This window comes from Aptenodytes forsteri, unplaced genomic scaffold (assembly GCF_000699145.1).
Source record: "Aptenodytes forsteri isolate BGI_AS27 unplaced genomic scaffold, ASM69914v1 Scaffold8, whole genome shotgun sequence".
In the NCBI taxonomy this organism is placed as follows: domain Eukaryota; kingdom Metazoa; phylum Chordata; class Aves; order Sphenisciformes; family Spheniscidae; genus Aptenodytes; species Aptenodytes forsteri.
The window spans coordinates 4259329-4284789 of record NW_008796218.1 but is presented as its reverse complement, the minus strand read 5'-3'; the positions used below and the strand labels follow the sequence as shown (position 1 = coordinate 4284789).

Here is a 25461-nt window from a genome sequence, read left to right as displayed (position 1 = left end):
TATTATTATTATTTTCCCTTCCTTTTCTGTCCTATTAAACTGTCTTTATCTCAACCCACAAATTTATTTTTTTTTCCCCTGATTCTCTCCCCCATCCCACTGGGTAGGGGGGGAGTGAGCGAACGGCTGTGTGGTGTTTAGCTGCCTGCTGGGTTAAACCACAACACAATGACAAAACAGAAAGGAAGGTGTGAAACACACTAAGTCTTCGAAGAATATGACTATGGTTATTAGGAACCTTTGACATTCAGCTGAGATTGTGACCTTGGCAACACACTAAAATGCAACAAGGCTGTCTTCTTAGAGGAAGCCAAAGAAGAGCAATGAAGCTGGTGAAGGGTCTAGAGAACAAGTCCTATGAGGAGAGGAGGGAACTGTCGGTCTCTTCTCCCAAGTAACAAGTGATAGGACAAAAGGAAATTGCCTCAAGTTGCACCAGGGGAGGTTTAGATTGGACGTGAGGAAAAATTTCTTCACTGAAAGGGTTGTCGAGTACTGGAACAGGCTGCCCAGGGAAGTGGTGGAGTCCCCATCCCTGGAGGTATTTAAAAGACGTGTAGACGTGGCGCTTAGGGACATGGTTTGGTGGTGGACTTCATAGTGTTAGGTTAACAGTTGGACTCGATAATCTTAAAAGTCTTTTCCAACCTAAATGATTCTATGATTCTGATTGTAAAGAATAAGTTGTCAAGTTTCTTAGTAACCCAGTGCTGAAACAGACACGTATGGAAACACAAAATAATAGCAACACATACAAAAAACTGTGACATGGCAAACCTAGAAAGACCTGTAATAGTTTCATGACAATTAGAAGCATTAATATTCTTGAAGACAAACAGAGCCTGTAGCATGGTACAGTACATCAGAGGCCATAGTTTAACTGCTGATGTTTCAGCAGCACTGTTTTCAATGGACTTCCACTCTAAATGATACCATGCTAGAAGTGTCATCTCCTAGCTAGCTTGCCAAAGATGAGGGGCAAAACTTGGGTGATATTTTGCATGTCTTTTTTTTATCTCCAGCTAATATCTAAATTCACCCTGTCTACAACTAGAAGGACAAATAAGCAGCTCAGTTTTGAACTCCCATCAACATTTTTTTTCAGATCAGCAGAGGTATTCATCCAGCATCTCTTTTCCAGAGACATCTCTTGGCTGCTAAACAAAGTCTGGAAATCTGAATCCATTCATGAACTCAGATTTCCCATGTGGCAACACACCATGCCTCAAACTGCCCCACTAGCTCTAGAAAGACATGTACACTGTCCTTAAACTGGCACACATCACTGTAGCTTGGGTTATATATGTCAAAGCTTCATTTTGCACTATCCAGTAACAGGGGGGGCTGTCAGTACCACAAGGTGTATCAAGATACTAAATTAAGGACACTAGAAAGAGAAAGGATGAGTTGAAGGAAATGAGCTAAACCAAGAAAGTCCTCAGGGACTTGATGTCATATGAACCAGTAACTGTGTATCTGTAAGTATTCTTTTGCACATTTTCATCCCAACTGAGGAAAAAAATATCCTTCAACACACTGAAATACGAGAAGTTGCTGCAGGATGGAAATTCCTTTACAAAGCAGTTTATAAATAACTGATTAGTCAACAAATATTTTTGAAAGTCCATGTATCTCCTAAGGCCTTTTTTCTAGAAAAAAAATCATTGCAAAACACCAGTCTAAAAGTTATTTTTTACCTACATTCTGTTTATTATTTTTCTGTTTAAAGACAATACAACAGTGGCCAATCACATCCAGTGAAGGATGAATAAATGAAGCTCATAAATAACAGCTCCCTAAAAATGAAAATCTGGAAATTATTGGTTTTATAAGGAACTATTAAAAATATATATAGGGAAAATCTGAAATCTCTCATTAAGGTGCTAGTCTCCTTCTGAATATTATTTGTAATAAATGGCTGATGAGCTTCAGTCATCATCTTATCTTACTGCTATGGAGACCTGAAATCTTGACTATGTCAAAATACTTAGAAAAAAAAATCTAAGCAAAACCCATGTCAGCATGTGCTCCTGGTGCATGTGTCAGTTCCATGTGATAAGCTAATCATGATATTAAGCCAACAAGTAGGAATATTTTGCGGAATTAAATTCGACAGTTAACTATTCCTCTGTACGGATGAATCAATACAGGAACATCTTGGAACTGAACTTGCAGCTTCTCCATTGTATACAAGTCCTTGCCCAAAATAATTTTAAATTCAGCTTTTTTGGTTTGCCTAGAGACTGATTAAAGGTAATGTATGTTGGTTGGCAAGCAAGGAGAATCAGGGCTTTAAGATGTTTTATCACAGGCATGTCACGTACTACCCATACACTAAAGAAAAGATAACATTTACATGTGCTGTTGTTGTCAGACTTCAAAATGAAGGGACAATTCGTGAGACCTTACCTGGGCCTTTTATTTCTGGGTCACAGACAGACAGAACAGAATATGTGCTCATAGGAATATTTCTCTATACAGAAAATATTAATGCCTTTTTATCAGAAAAATTCTGTCACAGTATTTCAAGAATCATTTGAAAATAATCCTATTTGTCAACAATCATAAGTTTATTGGTCCTATTCTTTTGATTCAAGAAAAAAAGCAAATTTTGAACCTGTCAGATGTTTGGATATTAATGGAAAAATTTAGAGATGTTTTAACCTTTTCTCAAGAACAATGGCATAACTAGAACTTGTCAGGTTAAAAAAGAGCAAAATGATTCTCAAAGAGAAGTAAATTGAGGGGGCAAAATGTTGCATAATATTCTACCTGAATAGTACATTAATCTTACTACAGTGACTGGTAGGGTTCCTATCTATCTACATGTTCTCTTCTAATGTATCATAAGGTAGAGAGGATACCAGTGGCATCCACTTCCAGAACATGCGTGGTAACCCTGCTAGAGACTAAATTCAGTCTTGATAAACACTGATTTCCACCTGTGGCTTGACACTGTATGCCTGATATATAGAACTCTCACTGAAATGAGTGCAAATGCACTGAAGGTTTATATCATGAAAAAGATATTTTCATATAGAAAATGTGGAATATTTTTCCATTATCATTTGACAGCTGCCTGTCAATAAAATTGTGCTTGCCGTATCTTGAATAGTTTGTGAGTGCACTGATGGGTAGACTTCTTAAAGGGCTCTAACTTTCTTCAAAGCTGCTAAATCCTTAAAAACTGGTGAAAAAATATATATATGTATATATTGCCTTGCTGAGATAATTTTCTCAGTGTTTCCTACACTTTTATTAATAGTATAAAATGTAAACAATTAATTGACAGCTGCTGGGGAAAAAAAATAGTTGTGTTGCAGAAGGGCTTAGAGGGCTATACAGTCCTTTTCATGAGTCCGCCCTTTGCTATGGACTTATTACAATCTCACAAAAACACACAGAAATCATTCAGGTGTTACCCTGGGATGTAAGCTAGACAGTACTTACGACACTGGCAGCATTTCAGCCATACCATTCTGTGATGCAGCGTGTTCAATAACCTATAGTCAAAATTGCAACTCACCTTCTGCATCTTCTGGCCTTGTAAGATCAATGACACCAGGGCCCAGTTTTCCATCTTCATTGGGTTTCCCTGTTAACTGTGGGCCTAAATTTTCAAACCTTGTTCTTTCCTGGAAAAGAACAGAAGTAGTCTTAATGCTCCATATAGGTTAGTTCTCATTATATGCCTGTGCATATGTGTATGCACTGATACATGCCTTATTTTTTAAATCTGAACAAATAATGAGTGTATTTAATTAGACTTTTAACTCAGGGACAATTTTTTATAGATTCTGAATGTTTGCATTTATGAAAATCAGTTTTAAATGTGAAACATATACAGAAACTTTGAGATTATTTTGATCTGCACTGCCATAATGCATAAACGATTGTACATGCAAATACAAAACACTCTTGGCAGCAAACAGTGCTGATCAATGCTGCTCACTTTGCCTTTCCACTTATTTTCTAACTTAAACTAGAAAAGACAATCAACATTTGGGAGACATGAAAATTCAGAAGTTGCAAGAAGAGTTTGTATTAAAATATACTGCTAATTTAATGGAAAAAACACTTTTTTCCCACTATGAGATTCAAGTTTGCATTCATATCTCTGAGAATCCATAAGTCTGAACTTTATGCAAGAGGTTTTCAAAGACAAGTATTAGAAAGAAGGAATAACAGATGACAGAACTGATATTATTATTTTGTCTAGGAATTTAAATTGTACCTCAGTGGAAAGGGAACATAAGGAGATTAGCAAAAAAAAAAAAAAAAAAGGTAAAAGAATGCACACTCCTAGAAAAGCAGAAAGTTTTTGAGAGCTGGAGACCTCCATTGGAAACCTGGAACTAGAAAGTGGAAACTGAAAGGTATTTTATGTGTTAATCCAGTTCTTCAGTCAACTACTGGACAAGGGCGCTATAAATGACAGTGTAATATTGTCTCACAATAGTACTCTCTGTAGTACTCTGTATCAGTAGCAAAGTGTTCAATGGTTATCATTAATTTAGCATTCTCATTTGAAGGAACATAGCATGTTTTCCCTCTTGCCTTGTTGTTACCTCTTCAGACTAAACTTGGCATTATGTTGTACTTGTGAATGAATGAAACCTTGTTGTTCATTACTATGAAACAATATTAAATGTCATGTCAGCTTGAATTTACAGACATGAAATACCAGCTTTCAGCTCTACAAACAGTTTCTCCATGTTATACTTAATGCATTATGCAGAAGTAGAGTGCTGATTGCTGTTCAGTCTATTGTTCAATGACCTAGTTCTGTGCTGTGCATACTAGACATAGGAAGAAAACATTAGGAGTTTCTCTCCTGCAAGATGGTTAGAAACTTGGAAATTGTCTTAAGGACAAAACATACTTGATGGCCTTGACTCCTCATTTGCTCCACCTCCAAGTACTTCTGCTTTCCAATGTCACTATTTTTCTATTGTCATTATCTTTCAGTAATAAAATCCCGCCAGGCCAACAACTGAGGAATTATGTTGATTCCTCATTCTTTTGATTCCTTCAGCCATGGATTTTTTAAATTATTTTCTGTTTAATTTGCAGAGGAAGACAAGAAAGCACAACCTGATGCTGGATTTGCCACAACATGCAGCTGAGACATTTCAGGTACTAACTGCATTTCTAAAAGTTCCTCAGAATCTTCCAGTTGTCGAACAAAATAACTCTGCATTTTGTATTTGGTTAACTTCTTAACTTATTTTCTTCTGTAAAATCTGTGGTTGATGAAGGAGCTTACATATACAAAGGAACTCATGAGAAAAGAAAAAGTTACAAATGAAATGTGACTGCAGAAAGGCACTGCAATACTAGAGGCCCAATATTTTACTGAAAGATGTTGTGCAATGTAACAATACACCTGAATCATCAGGATGGGATCTGTTTTACTGGTAGACAGAATGAAAAAGAAGTTTGTCAAGGATTCTGCGTTCCATTGCAAAGGGCTGATTTGCAGTTGAGATAAAAACAAAGATCAGTATTAAGAAAACAGCTTTTGGCACATATATTGTCTCTTCCAAAATATTTGCGCTAAAAGCTTTTTCTTAAGGATGTTAAAACAGCACCTGCAGTATTCTTGGAAGAACAGCCTTTAAGAGAGTTTCAGAAGAAGGAGACATACCTTTCTGCTATAAAAATCAACAGACCCTGCTACGTATCAATATGCACACTTGAAATATCTTTCTAGTCATTCATTCTCTTTGATTTTACCAGAAAAAATTCTGTTAAAAAAAAAAGAAGAAAAAAGAAAGTTTCTGAAAGAATATCAATATTTTGACATGGAAGGAGAAAAGGGAAAATTACATGATAAGGGGCAGGAACAGTAAAATGAAAGCACTTATGCCATAAAAATACCTGCTCTTGTTAAACAAAGGACATGTACTTACAGTTATTTCATAATCCCCTCCTTCTAATTCATAAAAAGCTGTAACAAAGCTAGCTATATTTAAGTCTTTGAAATGCCTTTTAAAGTCATTCCTTTGCTTGCTTTTTTACTGAAAATAATCTTCATAGTGATCATAAAAAAGTTTCAATATTTGCAATGGGTTTAGAAAAATTCAGAGAACTGTAAAAAATAGAAAAATGTTCAATACTAATAATGTTTTTATCTAGTAGATACCTTTACAATTCCATGAAATACAACAAATTCATATGAAATTTATTATTAGAGGGGAAACTTGTCCCACTAGGTTCCAATCCTTTTTTATGGGATTTGTCTTTGCTCCCGTCTTGAATTCATCCTAAAGAGAATAGTTACTTGCGCTAAAAATCCTTTAAAAGTATACCTTTCTCCTAGTACGAGCAAGGACTGAGAGGAAAATTGCTTCTGTACATAACATTCCTATATGAACAAAAAATGGCATACTTTCATTAAAAGTAAATGTGCATTGGGTCTGCCTGAGATGGAGTCAATTTTCCCTACAGCAGCCCTCATAGTGCTGTGCTTTGTATTGGTAGCTAGAAAGGTGTTGATAACAGCAATGTTTTGGCTACTGCTGAGCAGTGCTCGCACAGCATCAAGGCTGTCTCTCCAACATTCCACCCTCACTAGTAGGCTGGTGGTGGGCAAGATCTTGGGAGGGTACATAGCCAGGACAGCTGACCCAAACTGACCAAAGGGATATTCCATACCATATGATGTCTGCTCAGCAATAAAAGCTAAGAGAAAGGGGGGGGGGGGGCATTCATTATTATGGTGTTTGTCTTCCAGAGCAACTGCTACATGTACTGAAGCCCTACTTCCCGGGAAGGGGCTAGACATCACCTGCTGATGGGAAGTAGGGAATAAATCTGTTGTTTTCCTTTGCTTCCGCATGCGGCCTTTGCTTTTACTTTTATTAAACTGCCTTTATCCTGACCCACGAGTTTTTTCCATCTTATTTTCTCCCCCTCTCCCCATCCTGCTGAGGAGGGGAGTGATAGAGCAGCTTGGTGGACACCTGGCATCCAGCCAAGGTCAACCCACCACAACATAGCTGCACTAATAAATATGTTATTTACACGTGCAATATATTTGCACACATGTACATGAACTACCGGATATATTGCTACCTCCCTAACCTACATTAATAGAAAATTTTGGTGAGTTTATAATAAAGTGCACCACTATGGACAGTGCAGGTGTTTTGTTTTCCTGTGAAAAAGCATTTTGGACCTCTATTTTGAACTGATTTTTTGTACTGGCTACAGAGTTTATACTGTATAGTCACATTAAGTTTTCCCATTTAAATTTGAAAAAAAGGGTTTAGGACATGACACTGACAACCCTTTCTCATGACTAGATCACCACAGTCAATTGGAGTTTGCACTAGAACACTGAAAGCTCTTCCCAACACCATTCAGATCCTTTGTGCTTCTTTGTATGTTGAACACACAGTAAAAATAATCACTTCTTTAAAATGAGAAAAAGAAGAGGAAAAAGATTCTTCTTAGCAGCCAAATCTTAATTTTCCACTCTGTGATATGATTAGGCACTTATTTATGCGTTGTCAGTCACAAACATGCAGAAAACGTAAAAGTTATTGAAAAAATTAAAGTCTGCTCAACTGTCTTGCAGGACTGTTGGTTCTCTAAGTGCTTTGAAATTATGATGTATGAGGTAGATGTTGCATATTAAATAAAGATATTTAAATTATAAAGCCCCCGTTAGTGAGAGCTGATGAATGTTAAATGTTATGAGCCACAAGGCTGTGGCATCCATCATATTCACATATTATCACAGTCAGTGATGGAGCAGCCCCAGTGATGACAGATAGACTGCTAGATAGTTATCCCTTATTTCCAGAGTCGCCAAGCAAGCCTTTCAACCCCTTTGGCATTATTTTTAGCTTTGCATTAAATTAGCAACTTCTCCGTAACGTTCTGGCAGAAAGTATCAATTCTTCTTCATGTGTGGAAGGTAAAAGAATGATTTAGTGAAGCAAGGAGTAAAGGAAAAGGAAGCAGTAGCCCCTACCTCTGAAAAGGCTGCAAACTTCAAATGACTAGAAACAAATATAAAATTGTGATCTTGTGAAAGAACAGCAATGAAACAGTAAGCACATAATAATGGCTTTTCTCTGCACTTAGATAAAAGCTGAATTTTTGATGTGCACAGTATATTTTCATAAAATTTTATATACTATGTTTTATACACTTATTGGCTATTCCATAATAATGTGTGTGCTAACAGTAAAATTGCTCTTAAATTTATGTGTGTTATTTATACGTTCCCACGTAACAATGCTTTTTGTTGTAAAAAATATTCTGTTTATTAATGTAACTTTACAACCACTGCATCCAAGATCCGTGGTAAATTAATGACATTTTTATTATTTTATAGTGTCATTAAATTTTTACTGATCACTCCATCAAACAGAAGCAATAAAGGCCATAATGCAAACTGGGACACTTAGATCAGGGGAGCAGGAAGGCATTCCATATAGTCTGAAGTAAACGGCTTGCTATAAATGATATTTATACCATCTTTAAGGATGTGAGAATACTTGGACAAGTTTGGCAAAACTGTTTCTGTAGTACCATGGATTGTGTACTTAAATAACAGTTTACTTGCCAGCAAGACAATTTTTTTTTCAAACCATATGCGAGAAGATGACTGATTGCATCCATCTCTTGAAAAATAATATATGAAATGTAATAATACACTGGGCACCCCTCCCTTCTGGATTACCAAGACTGATCCGACTATACCCATGCCTCAAATTATTTCAACATGCTTGCTTTTTCCACATCTGAAATGTATGCTTAGTCTGAAATGGAAAATGGCATGCATGCTGATCGTTGTGTAAAAGATTTAAAATATATATATTTTTTGCAAACAAATACTTTTTATTTAAGTAGACGTGTTTGGACAATGATGTAATACCCTTTATTTCAATAGTCTAGCATGGAAGCAGTTACCAACATTAATTTAAAGAGCCAGTTTCTAGAAACTGAATTAATACGGGTCATTCACAGAAGCCACAGAGCATATGACTGAAGGGATATTATTTCTTCTTAGGACAGTACTTTAGTTAGAATGACTACCAATAATTATCACATGTTGTCTTTATGTATGAAATGTATTTAAATTGAATTATTCCATACTAAATGTTCTAGTAGCTTATTTGCTAACTGTGATCTATTCCCTTCATGTACCATGGACAGTAAACAACAAGCAAACAACTTACTATATTCAAAACATAAAAAGGACATTTTCAGTAGAACACAGAGAAAATTATTCCCAGTTTGAATAAGGAGGAATCACAAAACCCTTTTTTTCCCCACTGGAAAGCCAAGATACAAATGTCCTAAGCTCTTCACCTTCTTCTTACTACTTTTTAACGGCTAGGACTGAAAAGTTAAATTACCCTCCACTTAGAATCTTTTGCAACATCTTGGCACAGCAGGGATAATTACAAATTGACTTTCAGCCTTATCTCTGGATATTTTAGTTATTACGGGTGGGAAGTTTAAACATTAACCTTATTACAACAATGTCAATCATCCTACTGGTGTGCAGGCATGCAACTGCTGAAATTCTTTGGATGGCAAAGTAGATAAACACAATAGTGGCATTATTGTTACAATTAAAAGCAAGGCCTTTGGTTTTGCAGAACTGTGGTGAATATCTAGAACTTGTTTTCAACATCATAGCGGCAGGAGTTGTTCCAAGAAACCAGAGAAATTAAATTAGCAAAGTAGGCAAACTTATTGTAGGAATGCTGATATTTTAAGATATTACAAGATACAAAGTATACCTTTTCCAACCACTGATTTACAGGTTGCCTGAATGAAGGATATGCTGAGTTCTATGATGTTGACACAACCTGACCTTACTTTATTTTTTATGTAAGTGAAATACCTGAATTCAATGATCTCAGTCACCAAAGAGGGACAGTTCAGTGACTTTTCACCCTGACATACTGCTGTTTTCAGTTTTTGAAGGCCCCTATATTGTTCATGAATTGTTCCAGTATTATCTTTGTATGCTGAACATACAGCATGGACTAGCATCCCTGCCACAGACTACAGACTTGTGTTACGTTACATTACAATGCCTCAAAGCAAACAGCTTGCCTGAAGAGATGTAGGGAGAGAGAAGCCATTAGGTCCCCTTTTAAATAAATTCTTCCATCTTAAAGCATAACTGAAAAGTAAGAGATTAAAAGCAGATAACAGGGAATTTACACTAAAAATTCTTTGCCTGACTGGCAAGCCTCAGCTGGTTTCCACGTGACCATGTGACATATGCAAGACCATCACAAGCAGAAAATACTCCACAGTTGTTCAGTAACAGAATTTCATAGTGATTGTAATGATACGGGACTTTCTTCTTTTAAGACCCAGGTTCTGGAGTCAAAACTGAGAATTGCAATTTCATCAAAATTTAAAGTGTCTAGAAAAAAGTTTGAAACTGGAGTGCTGAAGGCAAAAAATTCATCAGATAAATACAAACCCAAACAGCCTACTTGTAAACACTCTCTTTAGCTAATTATTTTGGAAGTCTGATTTTAAGGATCAGAATTCCTAGAGCCTCTGGTTAGTATGAGCAGTAGCCATCTTGATCTCTGAACACAAATAAGAAGGATTTGGATGAATTCCCTGATTATTGGGACCATTCAGCACATACTAATAGGTTAATAGACTTCAGTGCATTGAAGCTTGCCTTTAAAAATAAGTGTATGAATTTAAAAATATTTTTAAAAACGCAAAATAAAGAACAGATAGCAAATCTTTCCACCTAAGTAGGATATTATGCCCTCCTACACACGAAGTATTGACATACCCGTAACTATTGCCACACTTGCAGGCACTCCTAAGCTATGGATCTGCCCTGGTTAGATTACTTTCAACAGGATTATTGCACTTACTGAGCCCCCTTAACCAAATGTTTTATGTCTTTGTTCATATGGTTTTAATATGGTTTTAACCAATTGCAAGGTTATTTATAAGTTTGCAGCTCCCCAGTAGTTAGAGTTATGAAGCGTTCAGACTTAAGCATATCCAGTTGTGTGGTAACCCAACTACTGCTTTCATGCGGTTTCCAACTTTTTATTCATGCACAAAGGCATGATGCATGGCAGTATCTGAGAACTTTCTGATTAACTCTTTGTTTCAGCAGCAAATTCATACAGCAGCCTACAGTAAAATTACACATCAACTAAAATGTAAACATTTTAAAAAAAAAAATTTTAAAAAATCACATGAACTGTGGAATTCCACCTTAGACTGATGAGAAGTCATTAGTCCTTGAAAAACGAAGGGACAATCAATTAAATTACCAGCTGGTAAATGAAAAGCAAACAAAAGGAATTACTACTTTACACTCTGCATAATACGGCTGTAGAATTCACTAGAGGTCAGAAAGAGTCCAAAGCTTGGGCTGTCACTTGTTTTTAAAAGAGCTGGATAATTTTATGACTGTTAATAACATTTGTAGTAACACATGCTAAGATAATCAAATCTCATGTTCCAGAATGTAAGCCGTTCAACTGTTGGGGTCAAAGAGAAATTCCCTCGTTCTCTCTGCTGCTCCCTTCCCTCCTGACCAACATCCACAGATGATTAACTGGGAGCCTTCCAGGGAGAGAAGTTAATTTTCTTTTATAACATAAGGTACTGCTCACTAGATTTAAGGGAGAACTGGTAAACAGTATAGGCCAAATCTATTTACCTTGTAATTGGAAAGAATCTGAATGCAACCATTTAAAAAACCACATTTTCTTTTAACTAAACACATACATGTGCATTTTTGAGAGACAGACGAAAATAAACACAAATTACAATTGACATACGCTTCTACTAGGAAATAGCAGGACTGTTTGTTTTTTTCTGTACTGTAAAGTGACTAATGGAAGCAATTCAATAGCTACTCTTGGACCTTCAGAATGGTCATTCAAATTTCTAACGTTTGCGTTACAAGAATAAATGCGTAAGGACATGGCAAAACAAAGGGTTTTTTTCCAAGTAGACTAAATACTACAGAGGAATAATAATATACATTTTACTATATTTCAGTTTAATTTAGCAGCTGGTTGGACCTTGTCAGTTATGGCCTCATTTTCACCAAGTATTTAAAAATGGAGACATTGAAATGCCATAAAAGTGTACTGAAATACTTTTACCAAATGTAGACAATGCCATGATTCTGTACATATATCTGCATACTTCCCCAAACTTTTCTGGTTGTGACTAAATTTCATTAAAAGTATTGTCATGCATTAGAATCATAACAGAATTTAGAATATCAGAGATCTGGTTACTAGCCTGAAAACTGTGAATCTCCTTTTCTCTTAATCATCTAGTAATATATTCCAGGCTGAAAACACAGCTTTAGCAAGAAGCCACAGCAGTGTAACAACCAGCAAAACTATTCTAGGTTCAGCACAACAATTTTTTTGGAATGGAAAAAAAAAGGCAGAAAAGAAGTCACCAATTTCAATTTCATTGCGGTGTTCTGCAAACCTCAACAGCACAAAGCAAATTCAGCTGCCCTCCACATAAAGTTGAGAAAAGAGAGGTCTTAAAAAAATCCAGAACACACACACAGATATACACAGACACACACACATGCCACTGGTCAAACAACTTGAGCAGCAATATGATGTTCTTTTATGAACAATATAGAAATGTAAGCGCATGCAAACAGACACATAAATATGTTTGATTTTAAATCTATAAAAGCTAAGTGAAAGACAGATGATATTCTCATAGATACTTTCATTCCATCATTTCAACTCTGCCTTATGATAGGCACATGTCAGATTTTGTGACATGATCAAACAATACTGGAAAAACTGTAATAAAAATGGACTACATTAGGCAATAATCAATTATCAAATAGCAATAAATGCACTTTTCCTATTCTACATGTGGGAAGTAGTTATAAAGGTTTAAAAGCAAGTATTTCAAATACTCTATTTGCAAGTATTTTTACAACTAAAGAACTAAACCTCAAGGAAAATCTGAATCTGAGTTTTGTGCATTTTATTACAGCAATCTTTGAACATGAATAGTGTTGTATATTGTAAGTATAGATTCCAGTAGCTTCATTAGGGTAACTCCTCCAGGGCTTTGGAAGTACAGATTTTGAATGAGTCACTGGGGGTACCTACCCCTTTTGTTTATCTCTATAAGCAATGCAGGCCTCTAGACATGACTGTTCCATCCCATTTTCAGGAAGACACCTGAAGTGGTTTAAATTGGTGATGCAAAAGACACTTGGGCTTAAATGTTCATATTCATATTTAGAATTAGAAATGCAATCAAGGCAGTTAACAAAATCCCACCAAATGCTACTGTCTTCAAGTATATGCCTTGCCTTGTGCTGGATGTAAATATATAATTGCATACCACGCATATATATATTAAATAGGCTTTTTCTGTATTTATCAATCTGATTTTTTTCTTATTTTGTAGCATTTTAAGTATACTTTTTCAATGTTGCATTTTATGATTGCTGCTTATATATTACTCTGCTTATACTCAGGCCTTTTTTGTTATGTTCAGAGAGAAAAGAAGCATATCACTAAAGAATAAGGATGGGTGACAATGGAACAATGATAACAACATCATTATGCAGTGTTTTGCCTCTTGTACCCCCATCACTGCCATGTTTTTCTCTGATTATTTCAGCCTCAGAAAATGTGCTGCTTACTGTTTATGTCAGGAAGGCAAGATTACTGTTTGCATTATTACAATATCAAGTATGATGTACGTAATGCCTGTGATGATATAGATGTACCCCTCAACTAGCTCCTGTCTTTAATCTTCATTCAACAGGAAAAAAAACCCAAAACAAAACAGTGAGTTGCAAATTCTTGCAGCCTCGTATAGGCCTTAATCTTGGAATGTGCTGAGTACTTTCACTCCAGTCCAACAGAGGCCTCAAGGACATGGATAGTCACTACTTAACTCCAGGGGAATACTTATGTACTTATGTTAAGAATGGACTAATGCACTTCACTGAATCAGGGCCAAAGCATGTAGTTCTCATATATTTACACTGAATCTGAGAATAAAAATTAAACAACTTCTTTCCAGACTGAAAAAGATGCTTTCTCCTTCTTATTGATTACTCCTTTTTCCCTTTGAGACAGGTAGGTTGAAGGCCTTCTGGTATGAAGAAGAATTATTCTTGTTTAGGAATAAAACAATAGAGGGTAGAACACAGTCCTGTAAGGATTTATGCAAGTGGACAAGACCTTGCATTAACCACGTCCCAGCTGAAGGCAAAGGAACAACTCCCTGTCAGTGAAATTGCTATATTTACTTACTATCTTTCTAATACAATCAGAACTAAGTTGCTCATAATTTATGTTTTTAAAATTTGTACTCAAGGAAAAAGCAGCCCAAACTGGATTTATGAACACCATAAATTCATCAAAACAAACAAACAGAAAGCAACTGATAAAGTAGGATAAAGGTTGCATTTGCTACATCTGACATGCAAATGCAGGCAAATACATACTTCCTGGAAACTGGGAGAGATTTACATCTCTCAGAAGGAGTAACTATTCCATGCAGGAAGTATGACTCAAAATAATGCAAAAGAGAGAGTACTTTAAAAGGGTAACCGAAGGCTATGCATTTTTTTCATGCAGAATCCAGGAACCCTTACACCTGAAACCATCTTAAATGCAAAATGAATACCTACGGGCTGAAAAAATTATGTGGTTTTACTGCTGCAATATACAAAGACAAAACTGCTAGTCATCTATAGCTAATGCTACTGGCAAAAATCCATTCTCTAGCTTTTCTTTTAAAATAGAATGATTTTATAAACCTTGTTTTGTTTTTATCATGAAAAGCTTGTTTCAAATTTGCCACACGAGATATCCATTAAAGTACTCTTCAGCTCAGTGTAACAATGACAGTTTAGAAAATGCTTATATACCTTAACAACCAATCTTGGATGGGAGTTTCAAAAGTAGTGGTTTCATCCAAGAGCATATTAGCCTCTTACGTCCCACTTAAGACCTATTTTTGACCTCGTTTTCAGCATAAGCATAGACTGGGTCCTACTACATCTCTCTGCATTTAAAATGAACTTTTCCTCTCTTTTCCCCTACCCTTATTCATCCACCCTAGATAACATATATGGAAAAGTTCATGCGATTCACTCAAGAAATATTCCAGCACATCATTCCAGTGGAAGATTTTTGCTGCTCTGTGGACAAATACAATCTGTGAGTAAGAGGGAATTTCCTGTCTCATACCTTCCTTACTCCTTTGTATACTTGTATACTTTATAACTATGGTCATATTTTCTAGCTATGTCTTACAGGAAAGAGAATACTAATGTCCTGGGAAACAATCAATGTTTTGGAGCTTTTTACTATTATATATGTAGACAATCATAATACCTACCACTGTGCATTAGTAGTACCCAAATCATATTTAAGAGGAGGTTGGTAACGGTATCTCCAGGCACAGAGAGGGGAAATTATTATCTTCTAGTTACCTAGAAAGTCAATGATTAAGCTGAGAACTGAACCCGGGACTTCTGAACATTAGGCCAGTCCACTGGCTTTTACGCCACGCTGCCTCTGCCGTAAATCTGTTTGATGGATTTTTCAGTCATGGAACATTAAAGGCTCTGCTCTTGTCTAATGAATATGTTTAAAGAAAACAGTACAAACAAAAGCAAATGTAACACTTAAATTATCTGAGACATACTGCTTTGATGTCACACTTGGATAAAGGATTTCCTACTGGAGACCTATGTACAGTTATACATACTGAAAAATATTTTAGCCAGTACCACTAGCTGGCATGCTGGTATCTATTTATGTCTGCAAAGGGAACATAATCAGTTTTAGTTGGTTAAGTACAATGTGAGCCAACTTTTATATTATGACCAAAAGCTTGGCAGTGCAGTAGCAGTGGCAAGTAGCAGAAAATTGCTTACAATGTTATTTGCCAGATTACTTGAACGATTTACATTGGGTTTTCAAAAGAGTTTGGAGTATTAAAAACTTAAGATTTGGAAAAGCCTTGGACTGTGGATTTTTGTTCCTAGTTGCAACAAGATGCACAGGAGAGGGTTATGATATAGTATGACTGACTAAATGAAGCATTTTTTTTTAATATAAACCGCCTGAAACATTTAGGAGCAGTTCAGTTTGAACTGTTAAGATATTTTTTTTTAATTGAAGATTTGGAGAGCCGATTGATTTAGATTAAATGCTCAACCTTTCACATCTACTTGTTTAAGATTCATGTTGACATTGTACTAAATACGGCCATACAGTTTGTATTCCAGATAAATTGATCTGACTACAAGCCTCACTTTTTAGTATGATTCTTACTCCAAGATAAATCAATATTTAATACCTCCTGCAACAGCCCCAGTAGATAATTTCAAACCTTTTCTCCATCCCATTAAGTTACCTTTAAAAATTCTTTATACAAGCCTTCACAGATGACTTCTGAAAAACTAGTTTATGAAAAGCAGTCTGAAATTCATTAATTCAGATGGAAAGGGTTTTTTAATCTTGCTGCATTGTGCTGATCTCTAAATCCATCTCTGTTTAGCTAATTCTCCTGCTCAGCTAATTTGAAGAATAAATAAATACTTCCTGTAAATCTGTAACACAGATTTGAAACATAAAGAAAAATATCCTTCTACTGCTTGCTATATGGGACAAGATATCTCTAGGGTGCGGACTTCTGCAAAAACAGGCTAACCAAGGCTCTCCCTGACTCCCTGAGAGAATGAGTACTCTGCATCATCAGGTACCAACCTCCACTCAGCTCCAACCCTGCTGCCACATCAGCTAAGAGAAGCAGTGATAAGCAGCAGTATGTTGGGCTCAGGTATCAGTCACATCCCAGCCTCCATTTTGAACGTTAAAATCTACTGTCTGCTCCCTCTCCCCTCCCCACCCTCCAATCTGGTGGAGTGGCTAAGGAGGAAGAAAAACATCGCTTCCCCCTCCCTTAAACCTCTCCTATGGCTAAGGGCCCCCGTGGGACAGGAGTCTTTGATATCAGAAGAATGCAAACAGCAAGGCTCAGGTTTGCTGCTTCTTAGGGTTTAGAAACAGAGACATAAGAGGAACTTCAAATGATTATGTATTGGGAGAACTGAAAGGGATGATGCCAAAAGGAAGGAAAGAACTATATACTCTGGAGCTATCTGGTTGTATATCCACCACTCAAACTATAGGATCTTCATATTCCTATCTCTCCCTTACTCTTATTTCCTACTCTGCATTACATTCAAAGTGCAGTTTCACAGTCACTGTATGCAGCAGTGAAGCTCTGTCCAATACCTCACCCTCCAACCTTCTGGTTCCCAACACAAACAGGGTTATGATATAGTATGCCTGATTAAATAAATATTTTTTTTTAAAAAAAAACCGCCTGAAACATTTAGGAGCAGTTCAGTTTGAACTGTTAAGATATTTTTTTTTAATTGAAGATTTGGAGAGCCGATTGATTTAGATTAAATGCTCAACCTTTCACATCTACTTGTTTAAGATTCATGTTGACATTGTACTAAATACGGCCATACAGTTTGTATTCCAGATAAATTGATCTGACTACAAGCCTCACTTTTTAGTATGATTCTTACTCCAAGATAAATCAATATTTAATACCTCCTGCAACAGCCCCAGTAGATAATTTCAAACCTTTTCTCCATCCCATTAAGTTACCTTTAAAAATTCTTTATACAAGCCTTCACAGATGACTTCTGAAAAACTAGTTTATGAAAAGCAGTCTGAAATTCATTAATTCAGATGGAAAGGGTTTTTTAATCTTGCTGCATTGTGCTGATCTCTAAATCCATCTCTGTTTAGCTAATTCTCCTGCTCAGCTAATTTGAAGAATAAATAAATACTTCCTGTAAATCTGTAACACAGATTTGAAACATAAAGAAAAATAGCCTTCTACTGCTTGCTATATGGGACAAGATATCTCTAGGGTGCGGACTTCTGCAAAAACAGGCTAACCAAGGCTCTCCCTGACTCCCTGAGAGAATGAGTACTCTGCATCATCAGGTACCAACCTCCACTCAGCTCCAACCCTGCTGCCACATCAGCTAAGAGAAGCAGTGATAAGCAGCAGTATGTTGGGCTCAGGTATCAGTCACATCCCAGCCTCCATTTTGAACGTTAAAATCTACTGTCTGCTCCCTCTCCCCTCCCCACCCTCCAATCTGGTGGAGTGGCTAAGGAGGAAGAAAAACATCGCTTCCCCCTCCCTTAAACCTCTCCTATGGCTAAGGGCCCCCGTGGGACAGGAGTCTTTGATATCAGAAGAATGCAAACAGCAAGGCTCAGGTTTGCTGCTTCTTAGGGTTTAGAAACAGAGACATAAGAGGAACTTCAAATGATTATGTATTGGGAGAACTGAAAGGGATGATGCCAAAAGGAAGGAAAGAACTATATACTCTGGAGCTATCTGGTTGTATATCCACCACTCAAACTATAGGATCTTCATATTCCTATCTCTCCCTTACTCTTATTTCCTACTCTGCATTACATTCAAAGTGCAGTTTCACAGTCACTGTATGCAGCAGTGAAGCTCTGTCCAATACCTCACCCTCCAACCTTCTGGTTCCCAACACAAACAGTCCACAATCCTTTAAATCTTCTGATTCAGCTATTTATGGGGTCATGCTGAAAACTCAAACAGTGAAATGTTCCAGTTTAAAAAAATGGGAGGGGGGCCTTTTTGTTTTCAAAGCCATGTTTTGCTGCTTTTACAGCAGAGTTGCTCAAATAGTTATGTCCTTGAGGGGGCAGTGAGCTGCAGCCCAGGTTGCTGAGAACCTCTTTGCACTGGAGGGGCAGCATGTGGAACCTAGATAGCTCTTGCCTTTCAAATCTTTTAAAGATCTTCATCCTGGAACTATACCTGCTTTGGTTTGGTTCAAAGCACAGCCTAAAAGCGTCTGATCCTAAATGAGTTCTTTCATCACTAACAAAAGAGAAATATTAAAGAACAAAATAATGTGACTGATTAACTTATAATGCAGTTTTCAATTTTATCTCTATTCCTTTGCTACCTCCAAGCAATCAAAAACGTGATAAATTGTGTATTTTGCTTATGGAAAATGTTCAGTGTTTAGCTTAGTTGTGAACTCAAATCCAAGGCAGATTTAGCAACAAGAATGCAGTTGTATAGAGAACATACCCACTAGATAGCAAAAGTTTGTGAAATAATATTCACTTCTCACCGTGTAAGATGTTAGTGGGAATTCTACTGTGGAAATTATGTGCTATTCTATTAATTAATTAAGATGTGACACACAACAGCAATATGAGGATGTTGTTTTCATGAGACACTACAAGAGTCCCAGCAAAAGCACAGTGAGGGTAAGCAGCAGGGAAGAGCAGCAGCAGGGAAAAAAGGAAAGGAGACCAGAGCTAGCAGATCATTGCAAACACCGCAAGAAAATTTCCCTCTCTCTCATGATAAGAGAATGATAGAGACTTCCATACCTAAACCATAGTCTGCACCACATTAGGAGAATTCCTAATACTGCCGGAGTGAAATCTCAGAACAGTTGAAAGATGAATAAGTAATGCAGGTCCTGATTCAGAGAGGCACATGTGCTAAAAGCCATCCTCAACATAGCATTAAGAGAACTTAAATGGGGTCACAAACAGGAAATTGGGTGCTTTTTCCCCCTTTTAACTGGATTCTTTATGTTCTCATAACACATATTCCCAGGTAGCTACAGTAACATGGCATGGATGGAGATAAAAGGAAATCTCTTGATAAACCAAGCGAGTGTACTAACACTTCATCTCCTTCCCTTATAGGATAACTCATACATTCACTACAAATTTCCTATACTGCAGTTCATTACTTTTGCCTGTCCAGGGTAGTGAGTATATACTGATAAACTACGGATAGCTTTTGCACTGAATGGAATGGAAATCCTACATAGCAGAGCACGCTATTTAGTGCAGAGGACTGATAGGTATCCCGGTCTATATATTGTCAGTCTATAACTGCGAATATTAACTCAGCCCATTCCTTGCAAAGACAGACAAAAAATAAACGTTGGGTGAAAGTGGGTGGGAGCAAAACTTTGCAGGAAAATATCTTTCTTTTATAAGTTTTGAGTTATTTCTGAAAGGAAACAAAGAGTTGACATATGTTTCATCAATGAGACATTTGTCATGATGTAGTGTGATCGGTAGTATGATATTGAAGAATAAAACACAGGAGTTATGCAAAGGTCATGCTGGTAATCCCTTGATAAAGGGGAATCCCTTGGGAGGAAGAGTTCAGCCATACAACCTAATCTTATTCATGAGTATTCAAAGAGCTTGAGTGGCATCAGGCAAGGAACAGAATTCTGGCAAGGAGCTGGCAACTGAGTATGTTTTGGCAACCTGCTGAACCCTTGACAGACCAAGAAGTTTTACAGTACATGATGTGTCAGTGACTCACTTTGTGTACAGTTTTAATGCACATCCTCCCAGTGATGGCTTCTATTTGTACTGGCAACTGAAACGTAGTAAAGAGTATTCCTGTGCTTTAGAAATGGAAGGGAACAAGCATGTAAAAAGTAGGATGCACTAAGCAAGAATCTATTGGTATATAAAAAGTTAGTTCATCTGAATAGGAGCCATATAATGAAATTGTCACTTAGCAATTTAACTCAAGGATGCAAAGAAAATGGCAGTGAGATAAGAATGCATCCATTGCCGGCTATCTCAAGAAGCCTTTGGCAAGATAACAGTGAAAGCATGCACCCAGCAACACGGGTCTGACATTAAACCACAAGTGTCCACTTCTCTTACTGGCTGTTTAATAAATTGCTTTGGAACGGGTGGAGGTGAAGAGGAGATCTTTCCAAAACCTTGTCTCAATGTTCTCCCTCAGTTAATGAATGTCAGCAAGTGGAAGAGAACAGAAATTTGATATGTTTTTCCAGCCTTTCTTATAGAAGCATTTGCAACATGTTAGAGGCCACAGGCATAAAAGTGAAATACTGGGAAATTAATGTTGTCTGTAGATTTTCAGGATGTAAGCTGGGCAATTTCAGCTTGTGGGTTAGGCATACTTTAGGTTTTAAGTAGTGTTATAACAGCTTACTATGACTTGAACATGATTTTAGTACGAGTAATCTGGTGTTGAATATCATTTATTACCCTGTTACACATTTCCAATTGAGATAGACCTGTTTGTGGAGTTAGTATTACGTGACTACAGATGGACAAGCTATGTGTAGTGAACAATTTATCCAACAAATATAGTCTTTCTTATCTTTTCAAACTACCCCTGGAGGATCAGCAATTTCTATACATGTATGAGTAACTTGTAAGTGTTCTAACAATCTAACTTTTGAGTTTTGCATGAACTATGCACTTAAATGCTCAATAGTTTGCTGCTTGTGATTTATGCTGTAGTTGGTCACCCAAGACAAATTATATTGTTTTCAATGCCTGACTCAGTGATAAGTATTGCAACATTGCCTTAAACTACCTGAAAAAAGCAACTGGGAATTCTTTCAGCCAAAAGACCTCCCAGGTGGTGGAAAGCCTTTACTTCCATCTATCAACTCCTGCATCCATTAGCTTCAAGACCACAGAAAAACTGATGAACCTGCCTCTGGCATGCCATTGGTAGGAAAAAGATGGCAGTGGTAAGGCATAGTGCAGCAGGGCCTGCAGGACCCCTAGATTAAATTGCTGCAGAGTTCACAGAGTTGCTGTAAAGATCTATAATTAGCATTGACACTATATCAGGGGCTGGAAGAGCTCCCTGATACTACGTTCCTCATTTGGTCAGCATGGAGTTTGAAGTGGGTGCTGCATAAAAGCCTCAATTTTTTATGAACAGGAGGTGAGCAATTTGGGCATAAACAGCAAATGCCTAATTGCGCACAAATGTCCATGTTCATATGCAAATACACCCATAGAAATAAAAATCCGTTTGCAAGAGTATTTGTGAAAAGAAAACAAAGGAAGGAATAAGCATGGTCAAACTCCATTAATCAGATTTCAAACAAACATTTGCAAATACTGTTTTGCATTAGTTGCTCAAGTCTTTTCGCAAGATAAAAGAAGAAAATTTTACCTGCTAGCTGCTTATTCTTTTGTTTGAAGCAAAAAAGTTAAGCCAGCACAAAGTAGCGTATAATCTCACAAACAGGCAGCTAAGTAAATATCCTTCAACAACTGGGAGTGTATTTCAATTTATCATACCTACTGATGCAGCCTAATGATACCTGAGAAACAGGAGACATTTTTAATTTTAGAAAGTAATGAAGTATCAGAGAAAGTAATCCCAGTTTATCCTTGCTGTACTTAATCTACTGCGGTTAAGAGAGTTACATTGGCAATGCATTTGGTGGTGTGAATTTACTCAGAGGAATACACAGAGCTTGGAAATAAATGGCAGTAACTTTTGTGGATGTCTCTGCTTGTATCTAAGTATGAAATAATATGCAAATGTATTCTGTAGTTCTCAGGACAACTGAAGAAGTGATATGATAGGATTGTGCAGCTGCCATTCTGACCCACAATTTAAATTAATGAATGTATTCCTGTCCTAGCAAATTTATGTTCGAACAATAATTTTCAACCTATGTTTATTGTTTTGTGGAGAAGCATAATAAAAACATGCAATACATTTCAGAATGTATCTGCAAAGTCTCCTGAGTAGCTTAGGAAATGTATTGTGCGTAAGAAGATACAATCATTATGCTGTTACGGTCATCACAAAGACACTATCCTTTACAGCATAACATCATCCTTTGGGAAAAATTATCCTTGTTGGTTTGTGCAAATTTTTCAACATTCACCCTTGGGACCCATTTTAATCTAATTCTGTTCCTTTGGGATTTTTTGTTGCTCCAAGATTTAAGGGAGAAGGCCAAAACAGAGCAAAGCTTTTATCCTTTTCACAGGAAATACCCCATGCGAGTGAAAAAGCAGTGTATTTGGTATTTTTTCTTGAGCTGGAAAGGCAATAGAAGAAAGGGGCCAAATCCCTTTTTTATTATCATCATCATCATCATTATTAATGAGGTCTAAAACCTGCAGCTAGGCAACCCCTTCAAGTAGCCCTGACAACAGAAATAAAAAAACATAGTCGTGTTCAGCGACCATACAAGCATACTATTAAGCATAGGTAGTGGCAAAAACTCTGGTAGCCAATATTCAAATGCAAAAATAGCTCTTAATACCAAAGGAGTGTGCTGGTTTCTTTCCTGAAAATAATATTTTACTGCCAAGTGCTCTTGTGATTGAACTGGAAGCATGAAAAACTTTAAAACTTCACCTAATATGGGAATTTTCTTCACTGTACAGTGTGTGTGTACATACACATACACACCTGTGTATATGTATGTGTATGTAGTTGCTCAAATAATAGTGTTTCATATAGGTTCTTTATGTTTAGGTGCATTTTCTTTTAATTTCTTACATATGTACATCATTATTGGACTGGTCAAACTTTTTTTTAATTTATGGTCCAATAAAGTTTCCATGATTTATACTTTGCAAAGATTGCATATTTTTCATGTAATTAATTGATTTTGATAATTTAATCAATAGACAAATAATTTAGATTTTATTTTAATTAGCCTCTACATAATTTGAGGGACTAAGCATTTAACTGCACATCTAATATATTGGAACAGAAATGCACAAACTACCAACTTTATCAAGACAGTTTTGGAAAGTAAGGCAATTGAGCAAAATACTTAAAAACAAAAGTCTGCACAGCAAATTCTTCCATAGGTGCAAAACAGGATCCGTAGTAAGCTGGCGCCAAAGCTAACTTATCTGTAAATTTAGATGACCTACATATGCCAGAGACTTTGCACTGTGTCTTTTTGTCTTTTCACTGTCAGTTCCACAGGTTCAGTGAACATGCATTTTTAATGTATAAATTTCAAATACATTATTTTTATGTCTTTCTACACATAGCATACAAAGTAAATCTGAAAAAAAAAATCAGTGGGTATATTGGTAGGCATGAGTATGAATATTTAGGTGTAAATAGTTGTATTTGAGCAATAGCATGTGATCAATTAAAGGCTGAATCATATGTTACGTACAGACAGAAAGTTAACGTTTCATGAGCAGCTTTAATATTTCTATCATCTCTTGAGTTTGAGGAACAGACTTGACAAGATTTCATACCCACAGCCTTCTGCACCTGGTTCCCATTATAAACCTGGCCTTGATAATGGAGCTATGTTCTTCTACAGAGGCTAATGTTAGCAATGGTATTTTCCTCCCATAACTCTTATAACCTGAGTACCAGTGTTACGGCTGTATTTGACCCCTCTGTGCATGTGCACAGAGTTACAACTTCCATCACCTTCCTCACTAAATACACAGAGATCAGATAAAACATTTCTTTAAGTACGGGTACAATTTCTAAGCCTGATTTTATTTCCTGTGATATCTACAAAAGCTAGTGATATAGTACAGGCTTCAGGGTTATATTGAAAGTCAGAATTTTTTTTTCCTTGGTTGTTTATAATGGAAACATTTCTCTTTAAAAAATACGGTTGGAGACCCAGGGATTAATTTCTTTTTTCCAAGATGCTCTGCTTTAAATTTAATTTCAAATTACATTTTAAAGTTCTAATTGTAAAGATAAATTCACTGCAACACTTCTTCGTGTCTGAGAGCTATTAAAATCATTCAGCTATTCAAAGATGCATCTAATTCCTGATCAGACCTCACAATAGAAAGAAAAAAAAGAAAGAAAAAAAAAAAAAAAGACAATGCTTGCTGTGCCCTACTGTTATCCTATCAATACACTGATTTAGAAAACGGATGCAAGCACATATGACAATGAAATTCATACAAAAGCAAAAATCATCAACACCTTGAACTTCTTGAAAAAACAGCAGGGAATTCCCTGGCGTGATATGCTGCCTAGGAAGTCCAGTCATAACACACACAATACACCCTGCAAAAATGTTGCTTGGAATCATTACTTTTTTTTCTCCCATTCATTGCTATAAACTTAAATTGATTTCATGCTTTATCTTATCCTATCATGCAATTTCAAATATTGGAAGCAACAGCATAAATAAACAGAACTTCTTCAGCTACAAAACTAAGTGTTTGAAGTCCAGCATGTTTTCCAGTTTTAATAAAAGGGGGCAGTATTACATCAGCTGAAATTCTGAATTGTCCAAATTATCGTAAAAAGTGCTGGAGAAGGATACAAAACTGCTGAATTTCACTGAAAATAAATTGTTACTGTATATGCAGTCACAAATCCGCTTGTCTGCCTTGGGGTAAAATTTTCAGAGCTAGTTCAGTGGTACTTAGGCTCCTGCATTGCAGCTACTTCAGAACATTTTTACTTGAGTCACTATTTTTCTTTCAAAATTATTAAGGAAATATTACAGTTGATATAAAATGAAGGCACATTTTTCATGTAGCTAGCATAAGTCCTCAGCCTAAAAAGGAAATTGCAAAATTACTGCAGTTTCAAAAAATTTTGGAACAAAATATTATT

At 36.5% G+C, this 25461-nt stretch overlaps 1 protein-coding gene across 9 annotated transcripts in view; it reads right to left on the bottom strand.

Moving 5' to 3' along the window:
• SOX6 (SRY-box 6) overlaps positions 1–25461 on the bottom strand; it is a 387375-nt gene that overhangs the window by 32306 nt on the left and 329608 nt on the right. For all 9 annotated transcript variants that reach the window (XM_019474501.1, XM_009288777.2, XM_019474505.1 and 6 more), the window contains one exon: positions 3527–3635. In XM_019474501.1, coding sequence (XP_019330046.1) covers positions 3527–3635 — 109 coding nt within the window. The remainder of the gene's footprint in view (positions 1–3526; positions 3636–25461) is intronic.